The 14289-nt window shown below is 65.4% G+C and overlaps 1 protein-coding gene across 1 annotated transcript in view; it reads right to left on the bottom strand.

Moving 5' to 3' along the window:
• MACF1 (microtubule actin crosslinking factor 1) overlaps nt 1-3006 on the bottom strand; it is a 141702-nt gene extending 138696 nt beyond the window's left edge. The window contains exon 1 of the mRNA XM_064471453.1: nt 2849-3006. Coding sequence (XP_064327523.1) covers nt 2849-2942 — 94 coding nt within the window. The 5' untranslated portion in view covers nt 2943-3006. The remainder of the gene's footprint in view (nt 1-2848) is intronic.
• Between the last annotated feature and the right edge of the window lie 11283 nt (nt 3007-14289).

Below are 14289 nucleotides of genomic sequence, written 5' to 3'. Positions count from 1 at the left end.
TCTTGGCACTGGAGACCTTCCAGCTGCAGGTGTTGGGTGCTGTTGGGGGCAGCACAAGCCAGAGGGTGCTGTGCCCCCCAAGGATGCCATCAGCCGAAGGAAGCCATGATCAGGGCAGCTCTGCCACGCTCCAAGCACTGCAGGGTAGCACCGGAGCCTACACACCCCACCCCCACACCCCCACCTTGAGCCCCACTCCTGTCCCCTTCCTCATCCAACCCCCTCAGGCCCAGGGCGCAGCACTGCACAGCACCCAGTACCGGGTCCGCCGGCAGCAGGGACAGGTGCCCCCGCAGCGCCCACGCCAGCTCACGGCGCTGATGCAAACCTCCTTCCCCAGCACGCCTGGGAGCAGGAGCACCCCGGCGAGCACCGGTGCCGCAGCGATGCAGCACACCTACCCAGCACCCCGGCCCCTCTGTGCAGGCAGCTCTCCTCTGCCTACGGTGGGAGTTTTTATAAAGAAAGAAATCACGGGGATCTGCCAGCTGGTTAACCCCTGCTCGTCAGCAAAAGGCAGGATTTGCAGCTCACAGCACCAGCTCCAGGACCCTTCCCATGCGGCCAACCTCCCTGCCTCCAGACCTGTCCCGGCTTGCTCGACGGCAGAGGCCCTGCTGCTCAGATTGGGGTTTTTAGGCTATTTTCTATTAGAAACAGAATGGAGCTGTCTAACAGAAATGCAGGGAGACATTTGCAGTCTCCCCACGGCTCCCAGCTTCGGCAGCGCCAAGCGTCCTCCTTGCCCTCCGACAGCGTGAGCCGGTGCCAGCAGTGTTGGGCCTTGGGTGCAGCAGGTACAGGGTGGCCACCGCGAGCCAAACACTGACCTCACGGGTCTGCCCACGTGGCTCAGCCCCCAGCAGCCACATTTCGGTGAAAACACTCCATTTCTGCAGGATTAAGAGGGGGAGGGGAGAAGCCAGTGGAAAACTTGTTCCGGACAGGAAAAACCAAACCGTTCACAGGAGCTGGAACAGGGAAAAGCAGGGAAGAGACAACACATCCACCAGCACGGAGCCCAGTGATCCGAACTGGAGGCTCCCACCCAGCCCTTGCAGTGCGGGTGGGATGTCCCGGGAGGGGTGGGGAGCTGGGATGGGGTTGAAGGCAAAGGAAAGCTTTTCTAGAGTATAAACACTCATTTCCCCTACACCAAACAAGCACCACAAACAAGATCAAACAACACCCAGCAGGGTACTGCCAAGCTACTACCAGCTTTCTACCACAACCCGGTGTAGAAATGAGGCGTTTCCTAAAAAGTCCTCCTTGCTGGGGGAACCCAACCGCCCAACGAAGGCGCCGACGGCCAGAGCACGGGGCGGGCGAGGGGGGGCCCAGCCTGGCTTGGCCAGCGGTGCTCCAGCTGGACCGGCACAGACAGGCACTGTAATTTCATTTTCTTTTTTGGAACAAAGCAAACCGATGCAAACAACATCTCTTTCCATGCCAGCCACTGGCACCCGCCGCACCGTTTCCTCTGCGTCTCCACGCTGAACCCAACTACATCCAAGGGGCTCTTTATTAATAAAAGTTTGTCAAGTACTTGGACAAGCCCGAGTCACGTTATCCAGCGCCTTTCCAAGGCACCCGAAGAGGCTTTTATTCCCCGCTCCCTGTGAAAGCGGAGCGAGGCTGCGCGTTTCTCCCACCTCTGGGAGGTTTGAGTGGCACCCCCTGAATCGGGGAGCCGGGGAATCCATTATTCCCCTTTCTCTGCAGGCAGAAAGGAAAAGGAAACGGGTGCTGCGAGCGCCTGGCTCCTCTCGACTTGGCCATCCGCATTTTAAAGAGTCTTGGCTGCTAAACTTACAAAACAGAGCACTAGGAGCCCTGTGGGGCTGAAATCTGGGCTCCACGACAAGCCTATCTCTGCAGCAAGGAGAAGAAAAAATAATAAGAAGAAGAATGGAAATGCACGCAACTCCCGGAGATGAGCCACCGACATCAAAACTGCACACTCACTGCCGGTACCGACACCGACACAGCCACCGGCACGGCGGCCGGGGAGCGCGGCGGCCCTTCGTCCCTGCCCAGCTGCGGCTCAGGGAGAGGGAGCCCAGCCCCGGGGAGGGTACGGGAACACCGGGGCAGCCAGAGCAGGGATGGGGGACGGCGGGTCCCCACGTACCTTACGGCACCCTGAGGTAAGGGCACAGGTATGATGGATGTTGTGGTGCTCTGAGGGGTGAGGTGGGGGGCTGGAATGCCGGGCACCCCACATGGTGGACACCAGAGCCCCAGACACACCATGCAGGGGACGCAGGGAGCCCAGGAGCCCCACGCAGGGACACTGGGCCACCAGGCAGGCCACACAGGGGACACAGGGACCCCAGCAAGCCCACGCAGGGACCCCAGGGGACCCTACACAGGGGACACAGGGACCCCGGGTACATGACAGAGGGGACACTCAGACCCCGGGGGCACCCCACGCAGGGGACACCCGGGCCACCCCACGCAGGGAACACCAGGGCCACCCCACGCAGGGAACACCAGGGCCACCCCACGCAGGGAACACCAGGGCCACCCCACGCAGGGAACACCCGGGCCACCCCACGCAGGGGACACCCGGGCCACCCCACGCAGGGGACACCAGGGCCACCCCACGCAGGGGACACCAGGGCCACCCCACGCAGGGGACACCCGGGCCACCCCACGCAGGGGACACCCGGGCCCCGGGCACCCCACGCAGGACGCTCACCCAACCACCCCGCGCAAGCGGGACGCCGGGGGCCGGAGGACCCCCCCCGCGAGCCCCGGGGACACGCACGGGGACGGCGGCAGCTCGGTCCCGCGGGGCGGCCCCGCCGCGCTCCAGGCCCCACGGCGGGCCCGGCCGGCCCCGTACCTTTGTAGCGCTCCAGCACGTCCTCGTAGGCCTGGACGAACTCCTTCTCCTGGCTGCGGTTGGCCGGGAGCAGCCCCGGCACGTACCCGGCCATGGCGGCCCTTTGTGCCGGCGGCCCCGCTGCAGCTGCCGGCGCGGCGGCCAAGGCCGGTCTGCGTCCGGGCCGCTTCCGCCCGCGCCGCCGCCCGACCGGCGGCCACGCCCACCACCGGCGGCCACGCCCACGGGTCACGCCCCCCTCATGGGGCTGCTCCGCCCCCCGGCGGCGGCCCGGCCCCGCCGCGACCCCTGGCGGCGGCGCGCGGCAGCCCCGGGCCGGAGGGGCGGGGCGGGGCGGGGCGGGGCGGGGCGGGGCGGGGCGGGGCGGGGCGGGGCGGGGCGCACCGGGAGGTGACACCGACCGGGCAGGGACAGCCCGAGGCCCGGGCCCCCGGGGCCTCCCCGCGCCAGCGCTGGGGCCTGGCGCCGCGCTGCCTCCCGCAGCGCCCCGGGGGCCGCCAGTGGCCCCCAGCGCCCCCCAGTGCGCCTGGAGCGCGGCAGACCAGTGTGCCCAGAGCATCCCAGTGCACCCAGAACACTGCAGAGCAGTGCATCCCAGTGTGCCCAGAGCATCCCAGTGCACCCAGAACACTGCAGAGCAGTGCATCCCAGTGTGCCCAGAGCATCCCAGTGCACCCAGAACACTGCAGAGCAGTGCATCCCAGTGTGCCCAGAGCATCCCAGTGCACCCAGAACACTGCAGACCAGTGCATCCCAGTGAGCCCAGAGCATCCCAGTGCACCCAGAACACTGCAGACCAGTGCATCCCAGTGAGCCCAGGGCGCTGCATCCCAGTACATGCCAGTGAGCCCACAGCACTGCAGGCCAGTGCATCCCAGCATGCCCAGATCACTGCAGAGCAGTGCATCCCAGTGCACCCAGGGTGCTGGCAGACCAGTGCATCCCAGTGAGCCCAGTCAGTGGCAGACCAGTGCATCCCAGTGCACCCAGGGTGCTGGCAGACCAGTGCATCCCAGTGAGCCCCGTCAGTGGCAGACCAGGGCATCCCAGTGCACCCAGGGTGCTGGCAGACCAGTGCATCCCAGTGAGCCCAGTCAGTGGCAGACCAGGGCATCCCAGTGCACCCAGGGTGCTGGCAGACCAGTGCATCCCAGCATCTCTCAGTGCATCCCAGTACACTCTGTGCAACCAAAGCACTGCTTCCCACTGTGCCCAGAGCACTGCATCCCAGTGCATCCCAGTAGATCCTAGTGCCCCTCAGTGCACACAGGCTGGGGAACATCTCAGCTGCCCCCAGCCCCGCTGCCCACCAGGGTGGGGGGGCCCGCTCCTGCTGCGCACCTGAGCCCCACCAGGCCTGTGGCCGCCTCCAGCACGGGCACGGCTGCAGGGGGGGGATGTCAGCCCCACGGGGGTCCCCTGGGCAGTGACCCCACAAGGAGGCTGTGACAAAGGGTGGCCTCACATTGACCCAGCCCTGGCCCCACGTTTCACCCGTGGGGTGCCAGATGCTATTACAGCCCCCCCCCCCCATCAAAATAGCCCCACCAAGTCATTTAACCCAGCACCGCACGTGGTCGAAGGGCAGGATGGGTCAAACGCTGCTGGGGACGGGGTGCGCCGGGGGTGGCCCCGCTCTGGTTTTGCAAAACCTTCTCTTATTTCAGGCTGAGTTTTGTCAGGGTTTATCCCCCGGGTACTCCCACTGCGGGGCCGGGGGGCTCAGACTCCTGTCTCCTGGGCCAGGGTCTGTCCCGGGAAGGGAATGGGGTGCGGGAGATGCTTAGAGAGACCCAAGCCCCTCCGCATCACCTGGGGGGGCTGTGGGGGAAAGGGGGGGCCCCTTGGCATCACCCAGGGGGCTTCACCCAGGGGGCTGTGGGGGACGGGGGGGCATCACCAAGGGGCACAGCAGGGCCAGGGACAAACCCCCTGGGGGAACAGAGGTGGGGCCAGAGCCAAACCTGCCTGGCACCCCCATATCCACCAGAAACCCCACTCAGCCCCCCAAATCCCTGGAGGTCCTGGATGCAGCAGAGTGAAACCTCCCACAGAAACAGCCATTACTGGGGCACGAGGGTGACTGTCCCCAAGCCAGGGGACACTCCCGGCCCCCCAAGACCTGGCTCCCCTCGCTCAGCCAACAGGGCACCCCCTCCCCTGACCCAAGGCCGGCTGCAGCCCCCCGGGGAGCCCTGTCCCCCCCACCCGCCGGGGCAAATCCCAGCCTTTTTTGGCCAATGCAAGATGTTGCTTTTTCACCCTGGCTGCGCCGTTCCCATGGCAACCGGAGGGCCAGGCTCTGCCAGCTGGGTAACTATGGCAACGAGAAAAGCCCCATCCCACTCAGCCCAGCCATCGTGTGTCTCCCCACCATCACCCAGGGGCCTCCCGGCAGCACCCCGGGGTGGGGGGCAGCACCCCGCATGCCTCATGGGGATGGCAAGGGGCCACTGGTGGCAACTGCCATCACCATCATCCTCCTCCTCCTCCTGCAGCCCCTGGCCTGGGTGGGGGGGGATACACAAATCATCCCCCTCACCCCGACTTCAGAGCCATCTCCCCTTCACCACGGTGCCTTAATTAGGAAAAGTAATTAATGTCGCACCGAGCACCAGTGCCCGGCTGCATCCCCGTGGGGAGGAGGGTTTAAATCCGGGCGACCGCGGGGGCCTCATGGCGAGGCTGCCTTTGTGCCCAGCGGAGCCGAGGCACGGCAGCCGTTCTCGGGCGGCAGAGCATCCCGCCGGGCACGGGGATGTGGCTCCTCCGGCTCTGCCCGCGCAGCCACCCCGCGCAGAGCCCCGCGGAGGTGCCTGTGCTCGCAACGTCTGCCTGACCCAAAAATGCGTTCCCAGGGCAAGGGGAAATCTGGGCCGGCCAGCTGGCACTTATTAATTCCTCCTTGGGCACTGGGAGAGCTGCTCAAAACCTGCCCCGTCCCTACGAGCGGGCGGGTTTGCTGCTCCCAAGGCAGCGGAGAATAAGGGGGTTTGTTCCCACGTCTCCGAGGAAGCTGTTCAGACACATCTCCCTCCGCTCAGCCAAGGCGCTGCCTCTGCCAGTGGCTCGGGTGACGCTCCCGAATGACAAAGGACTCCCAGGAGCCTTTTCAAACAGACGAAGCACAGCCCTTGGAAAGCCCCCGCGATGCCTCTCCCATCACCCCTGCCCACTGCCTCCGTTGCCCGCTCACCCCTCGCACCCTTGTCCCCCCCGGCCCCTCTCACGCCAGCACCACTCAGCACCGCCCCAGGGCCCCAGCACCCCACCAGCAGACCGTGACCCTTGGCAGGACCAAGCACAAACAGGTTCAGGATGAAAGAGCCTTTTCTCCCAAAAGCAGCCCCTCCCGGCCGTCACCCTCACACTCTGCCAAGAGGCTGGAGCAAGACAAAGCAACACGGGGCCAGGGGCCGGACTCTGACCCCCCACGTCCCACTGCCCCTCTGCCTCCTCCATGCTACCGCCTTGCAGGGTGATGCCAGCAAAGCAGGGACCAGCTCCAGAGGCTGCCTGGGGACCCGGACCAGCACAAGAGGTGCCGGAGGAGCAGGCACAGACAGCCCGGCGAGGGGAGCAGCGTGTCCCAGCCCCCCGCACCGCAGCACCGGCACCTCCCGCAAGGTCCTCGCTGGCGCATCCCCACCCTGGGCATGGCCGCATCCTCCCTTCCTTGGCTCGGATGGCCAGAAGGGATGCAGAGACCATCAGGCCCCATGAACAACGAGGAGGAGGAGCACCCCAGGTCTGTGTGTGTCCCCCAAAACCACCAAAGTGCTAATGCTCCTGCGCCACATCTGCAAGGTCTATGGCTGGGCATGGGACAGGGCTCCCCGTCCCGTGCGACGCCCAGGCTCGGCTGGCTCCTCGGTGCCCCTTCGCAGGGGTCCCAGGGAGCCGAGCCCCGTCCCCAGGCACACCGAGGGGTGCCAGCTCCCTCGGGGCATGTTCCGCCAGCCGCCCTCCCAGGTCCCCGGCCCAGCCCAGTCCCCGAGCCCCTCGGCAGGGATGGGCACTGGGGCAGCCGGCGTGCTGCAGACAGTCCCGCTGAATAATGCAAGGATCTGAATCAATATTTCAGCTCATTTTCAAACCTGGTGACACAAAACTGTCTCCAAACTCTTTCTTCCCGGCTCAGCACTGTCTAGATGTACCTCGTGAGTTATTTTTAATGGGGAATCTGCATGAGACCAGATTTTGTGACATCCCCCTGCCTTTAATCATGGGCTGGATCCAGCCAGCATGACGACAAGCACTCGGCATCCCGGGCAGGCGGGGAGAAACGCAGCTGGGGGAATGGCTGTGCCTCAACAGGGTCTGGCCTTGGGGAGTGAGAGGGTGCTCAGCACCCAGCAGGATGGGGCTTTTGGGGCCGAGCTGATCCATGCGGGGTGATGGTACGGTGGGGTCCTGGCAGCTCGGCCATCTCCCAGCCTCAGCAGCGCTGGCCTTCGGGGCAGGGCCGGCCGCACCCTGCACATTTGCTTCCCCCAGCCCCAGACAGCATGTTTTCAGAAACAATCATTTGAATCAACTGGTTCTTCCTGCCCAGAGATGCCCGTGAGCCAGGATGGCACAACCTGCCCGCGTGGCACCGTGGCATGGCCAGAGCTGCCCACACGCCGCTGTGCCCGTGCAGGGAGGGCAGGCAGGGAGGGCAGGCAGCCAGCACCCACTGCCGCCCCTGCCCTAGCGGGATCTGCCCATGTGCTGGGTGCTGCAGACACGCAGGGGCCAAGGTCCCCTCACTCCCAGTGCCCCCAGTCTGAGGCCCCACAGGGTGCAGAGCCCAGCGCTGGGACCGACTTGCCTGTCGGCTGGGGGCTGGCAGGGGCAGGCAGGGCAGAGCGGGCACCTCGGGAGCTCGTTGCTCTCATGTATGCCTCCACCGGCAAGATGAAAGCTGGGCCTCGGGCTTCGCTTGGGGCAGCAGCCGGGAACAGCCCAGCCAGGGCTCGGCGGGGGCCCCTCAGCATGGCCCTGAATCCCTGTTTGCTCCAGCAACCACTGATCAAGCCCCTGATGGCCGTTTGTCCCAGGCAAAGAAGCAAATTCTGGCTTCGGTGCCAGAGGCTGCCACCTTGAGCGAAGTTCCTCCAGCCTCCCTCCAGCCTCCCTCCCCATGGCCCCAGAGCTGGGTCCCCGCCAGCCCCATCAACCGGCGCTTGGAGAAGGAGCCATCAGCCATGGTGGCTCCATCCCTGTCTTTGTTTCTCCTTCCCATCCCTTCCCCTGGGTGTGAGAGCCGCCAGCGAGCACTGCGGTGGTGCTGCAGGCGAGGGGACACGTGGGGCAGGGTCCCCTCCATGATGCAGCCGCGCAGGGACCCCAGGGTGTCCCAGTGACCATGGTGACAGGGCTGCCGACGGGCACTGCCGTGAGCAAGGAGCAGCCCCGGCTCCATCAACTGGGCAGGAATCACAAACCTCTCAGGGCAAATTCCTCCCTGGAGTCTGGCCGAGGGCATTGTTCCACCAAGGAGCCATTTAGTCCTTAATTAGGCATTTTAATGTCACCCAACCCCAGCGTTGGAGGTGCCCAGTCATCCCTTAACCCCAGCGTGCTGAGCGTATGAACCAACCCGCAGCCAGCCCTGCCCAAGCAGGACAAAGCCATCACAGAGCCAACCCGCCACCCCGGCCCTCGGCCACCAAAGGGCATATCCATCCCCCCTCCTCATCCCATCCATCCCCAGGCTCCCTGGGGAGCAGCAGGGGACAGGGAGAGCACCGAGACCATCTCAGCCACCGCTTGGGAAGCCCCATCTCCCCATCCTCGGGGGGACCCACTGCACAACAGGGTGCTGACTTACCTGCAACCCTGACGACAGCCCTCTCGGCTGGGTCCAGCACAGAGTCCTGGCTCTTCCGCTTCCTCTGCTCGTGGAGGGGTAAATTCCAGGGCAAGGTGTCCCCAGGTGGGCAGGGGGAGAGGCTGCCCGAGCGCTCACTGCGGTAGGAGCGCTCGCTCCGGCACGACCGCTCGCTCCGGCATGACCGCTCGCTGAGGGTCTCCTCGTCGGAGGACGACATGGCCCACGGCGTGGGCAGGAGGGCGGGCAGGACCTCCCCGCGGGCAGCAGCCTGCAGAAGGAGCAAACAGCGCGTGACGCCGGGCTGCCGGCCGTGGCTCCCTCCCCACCGTGGGCACTGGGCGTGATGGAGAAGGGACCATCCCGCCACGGATGTCTCTGCCCTCGTGCCTGTGCCCCAACACCCTCTTGGGGAGGCGAATCAGCCCTCCCAGAGCTCCTAAACACTGCCTCAGTTTCCCTCTTGCTGGTCTGATGGCTGGGGTTCCCGGGGAGAGGGGTGGTGGCACGGCCGCCCCTCTACCAGCAAATCTCACGCTGACATCCCCGGCACCAGCTCACAAAGCAAAGTCCAACCTTTTGGGCTTGATTTCTTTCTGCCTGGTACAAGAAGAAGCCATCAGATCGGCACTGCCCTTTGTACCTGCGTTTTTTTTCCCCTCTCAGAATGGGAACAGCTTTAAAAATCCTATTAATCGTGGTAGGGGAAAATGGTAGGGCTTTCTGTAGCAGGCAGGGAGCGAGCTGTGCCGCGTACACATGCTGGGCAAATAAGCACCTTGCATGAGACATATTTAAAATAATTCTCATTGTGTCCTCTAGCTCGACCAGGAAAAATGCACATGAAATGACTGAGACTCCTACAACCGATGTGCCGCGGCAGAGGAGCCGCCTCCATCGCGCGGAGCCTTTCCTTATTATCATCATTTAATCAGCAAAACAGGAACAAAGAGACCCAAAAAAACATTGAAAGAAAGGGAGAAAGGATTCCATGAGTCATTCACCCCCCCATCGAAAGCTGCAAAAAAATGAACCGTGGCCCAAACCCGCGTCTCCCCCGGCAGCCCCAACGCCTGCAGCGATGGGCTCAGCCCTCGCCCTGGTTTTGGGGGGACCCGCGGGTGTGGGGCTGGGGGGCTGCTTGTCCGGGGGAGGGGGAAGCCGGGTGCCCAGGGAGAGGCAGGGCCGGGGGCTGCGGGGGCTGCAGCCCGGGGTTGCGGTGCGGGCAGGGGGTGCAGCAGGTGCGGGAGGCAGCAGGGTGCGGGCACGGCTCTGCGGGGGACACGGGGCTGGCCTGGCCCCCTCCCAGCGTCCTGCCCACCCCCACGCCCCGGCATCCTCCGGTGCCCGGAGCCCCAGCCCAGCTCCGGCGGCTGCTGCCCCGCTTTCCCGGTCCGTCCCCATCCCCATCCGCCGCCTTTCCCGGCTCCATCCCCGCTCATCTCCTGCCCTTCCCCGGCCCATCCCCGCTCCATCCGCCGCCCTCCCCCGGTGCGCACCCCCCTGCCCGCAGCCCCGGCCCCGCTCACCCCCCGCCGGCGCCGCTCCCGCTCCCGCAGCCGCTCCCGGTACGGCCCCGCCGTGCGCTCCCGCCGCTCCCGCCGCCGCGGCGCCTCCCCCGGCCCGGCCCGGCCCTGCCCACCGGGGCGGCACGGAGCGGCGGGGGGGTCCCGACCGCCCCCCGCCCCGCGGAGCTCCGGGGACCGACCCCGGCGCCCGACCCCGGCGCCCGCCCTTGCACAGCCTGTCCCGGCACCCTCCGCCCCGGGCAACCCCCCCCGCGGGCTGCCCCTACCCCACCGTGCACCCCCACTGCACAGGGGTCCCCCCAAACCACCCAGCGGCTCCCCACACCCCACACAGCCCCCCTGCGCACCCCTTTCCCCCCCGTCCCAGCACCTCCCCTCCATCCCATCCTCTGGATGCCCCCCAGGCCCAGGGTAATTAGAGCACCCATCGATTGGGGCCGCTGCGGGAGCATGCGGGGTGATGTGAGCGGGGTGCAGGGGGACATGAGCGGGGACAGGGCTGGAGGGCAGCGCTGGGAAGGCCATGTGCTGCCCAGGGCCTCACCTGTGGGGCAACGAGGCATCCCAGCCCCGGCCGAGTCAATCCCGGCAGCAGCCGTGGCGCAGGCAGGGACACCAGCAGCAGCCCGAAGGGGTGCCTGAGCTGCAGGACAGCCCCAGCCGCTTGGCAGGAGTGAAGCAGGATAAACCGCTCCGGCTGACGGCAGATCCAGCCGCCCCGCACCGACGGCGGGACCCAGCGAGAAGCAACGTTGTGCCACGGCCCCGGGCCAGCGCGGCTGCTCCCACGGCGTCGCACGCGGCTGGGCCCAGCCCGTCGCCCCAGTCCCCCCGGGGTCTCGGCGCAGCCGGCTGCCCCACGGGCATCTCTCTCCCACCGGTTTTCAGATCTCATCCCAACAAGTCCCACTGCTTCCTGGCAGCCGTTTCCCTGAGTACCTGCAGCGAAGGGGTGGGACGCAGTGGAGGACACGGCACGGGGTGTGGTGACACTCCGCTCTTGGACATTTGGGACGTGGCCATAAAAGAGCACGTGTTGCCCCGCAGCCCTGCCCGGTCGCGCCCGGGATGGGGAGAGCGGCGCAGGAGGAAGCGCTCGGCCAAAACCCGCCCAGGTGTGGATGCACCAGTGGGATGGATCAAGCCCCCAGGTGCAGCGGCCGAGGCCTCGCAGACACGATCACCAGCTGGTTACGAGGGCACAAGCTCCCGGGGAGCCCCAGTAACGCTGCGGCCAGGCTGGGCTGGCTGGTGCTGGGGTGCCGCAGGCAGAATAAAGGATGTACTGGAAAATGGTGTCCTGGTGGGCTGGCACCAGCCTCACCGCCCTGGCACCACTTTCTCTTCCCTCCCCTCATGCAGGTCTCGCACCCCTGGTGTGGGTGGTCAGATCTGTAGTGGATGCTGATGGATAAATGCAGCTGCTGTGCTCAAGTGGGGGCTGTGGGTCCCGGCCCCACCAGGGACCCCAAAATCCACGAGAGCCGGGGAGCGGGGAGGGCTCGTCCCACTGGAGCCGGCAGCGTCAGACGCGTTGGGAGGAGGAAAGCGCCTGAAGAGCCAGACGCCGCTCGTGCCATTCCCAAAGCTCCCGGACGGGTTGGGTGGCCCAGGCGCCACGCGAAGGCCCCCGGCTGACGGCTCTGCCGGCCCCGCCGCGGCTCTCCCGGCCTCCGGCGCACACCGGGGCGATGGGCGCGACACCCCTGGCTGCCCCCGCTCCCACCCGTCGCAGCCAGGCACCGCTCGCCCTCGGGGCGCGGAACACACGGTTCACCGCACGGTCGGTGATGCAGGGTGATGTGTCCCTTTGTCACACCGCGCTCGGTGCCACCAGCCGGGCTCTGCCCGCCTCCCTCGCGGCACCCTCAGAGCAAAGCCGGCCAATTCGAACCATGTGGAACCCCGGAGGAGGGAGGGCCGCCGGGAGACGGTGCCTGTTCCAGCCTGCGCAGATTTCACACCCAAAACACCTTTCCAGAAATCCCTCACGGCGCCCGGCAGCGCTGGGTTATTTGTGCTACGAATCTGGGTTAAGATCGTGCGTTGTTTTGCCTACGTGGGGACGGGGAATCGTTATTTCAGGAGGAAGGGGGGAAGGCAGGCAGCGGGGGGGGGGGGGGTCCTCCCTAAATCATTCCATCTCCCCATTCCTGAGCTGTACAGCAATGTGGGACCCCCCACCCCGTCCCTGCCAGGGCCCTGTGGGCACCCGCCCGAGGGTGCCGAGGCCTTGGGGTCCCGCTCAGCATCCACGGGGGCGCAGGGAGACGTCTCCCAGGCGGTGGCTGTGCCAGTGCAGATCAGCCGGCCCTGCCCCCGGACCTGTCCTCTCTCCCTCATTAAAACCTTCGCCCAAGCCCGCAGATGAAACCTGCCTTTTCCCATGACTTTTGATAAATTATTCATCTCCTGAGAGTTGTTTATTCCCCCTCTCCGAGGCAGAAGGGAGCTGCAGATGCTGCTGGAGGCTCCCGGCACATCCGGGGCTGCGGGAGCTGCAGGAGGTGGGGGCTCAGCCGCTCCCCGGACCCCAGCCTCCGCTGCTGGGTGGCTGAGGGTTGCAGGAAAATGGGAATGGGGGAACTGGGAGGAGGGAAGCTGCTGGCAAAGCAGCCGGTGAGGGATGCCAGAGCTGCCCTCGCCGGCTCCGGCCCGGCCAAGGCTGTGCCGGCGGCAGAAGCGGCTCCCCGGCAGAGATCTCCCAGCCAGCCTCAGCGCCTCCCACCCAGCGGGACACAGTTTCGCCCCACACTAAAAAAAATAAATGACAAAAAAAGAGAAAACAGTGAAATATAAATCTACTATACGCTGGAAATGAATCTCGTTCCGGGCTCCACGGTGAACTACATTCAGAAGCTGGGGATGCTCCAAATCCCTCTTCCCCGGGGGAAACTCGGTTGGGCTGATCGGACCCATTTTCGATCGCTGCTGCTTGGCCAGAGCCTCAGCCACAACCTCCCCCGGCCAGAGCTGGGAGGTGGTTTTTTTTTTTAAATCTCTCCATGAATTTGATTGTTTTCATCAGGTCTTTTATTATTTTCCTTATTGGCTGAAATTTCTAACAGAGCTTTTAACTACGACAAACAGATCCAATCCTCCCAGGCCCTGCTGTTTCACCACTCGCCCTTGGCCGTTAGCATCTATCGCCAGAACAATTAGATTTTGGATGGATCTAAGGAGCCGCTCGGGAGGCAGACGCGTTTAGATACACTTCAATATTTCCTCTGACATCTGGAAAGCTTGATGAGATGAGTCACTCTCGACACCAGCAAGTTGCTGGGCTTTTTGCTGAGCCCTTTTTTTTCCCCCCCCTCCCTGAAAAAGCAACCTTTCCCTTTCACAGCTTTTTCTTTCTTGCAAACCAGCAATGCCCAGGAACGTGCCAGCCCGGGCTGCGGCACGGCTCCGGGTGCCACCAGCCTTCGCAGCCGGCTCGCGAGGGGCTTGTGACGCCGCCACCGCCGACCTAACGACTGTCGCAGTGAAGCTGCCACCAGAAGAGTCGTTCGTGGGGCCGACCCTGCAAACCTGCTGCCTCCCCGAGGCCGCCTCCACCTCCCCGGCCCCTCTGCAGTGCGGAACGCTTCTCCAGGAAAGGGGAGGGAAATTAATTGCCGTCCGTAACGAGCGATTGCAATGAGGGGGTGCAGGCATGGCACGGGGGTCCCATGGATTTGACCTCCCGCCTGGCTCCACTCCCCAATTTTCCATCCTTGGTTGAAACCCAGGGGCTGATCCCAGGCGAATCATGGCCTGGCTCAGTGAGGAAACGGCTCCCAGTGCACCAGGGGCTTCCCACCGCGCCAGCACGGCTCAGCCCTGCTCGGTGCTTTCGTGGGGTGCAATGCTGGCCACCGTTGCGGTCCCCGTGTCCCCCCACTCACACGGTCCCAGCCCCACCACCTTTTCCTCCTCCCCAGAGCTCCCCCCCTCCCCGACAGCTCCGCGCAGCCGATGGCTCACGCAGCACGGTTTGATTTCTGTCCCCCACCACGGTTTCCCCTCAGTTAATCGTTCGTTAGCTCTGACGGCTGGTGGCTGCGGCAGCCCCCCACCCCGCGGAGCCCACAGACCCCCTGCCGGGAGCCTCGCAG

This window comes from Phalacrocorax carbo, chromosome 22, assembly GCF_963921805.1.
Source record: "Phalacrocorax carbo chromosome 22, bPhaCar2.1, whole genome shotgun sequence".
Lineage (NCBI taxonomy): Eukaryota > Metazoa > Chordata > Aves > Suliformes > Phalacrocoracidae > Phalacrocorax > Phalacrocorax carbo.
The sequence above is the reverse complement of the archived record's forward strand: the minus strand, read 5'-3'. Positions and strand labels throughout refer to the sequence as shown.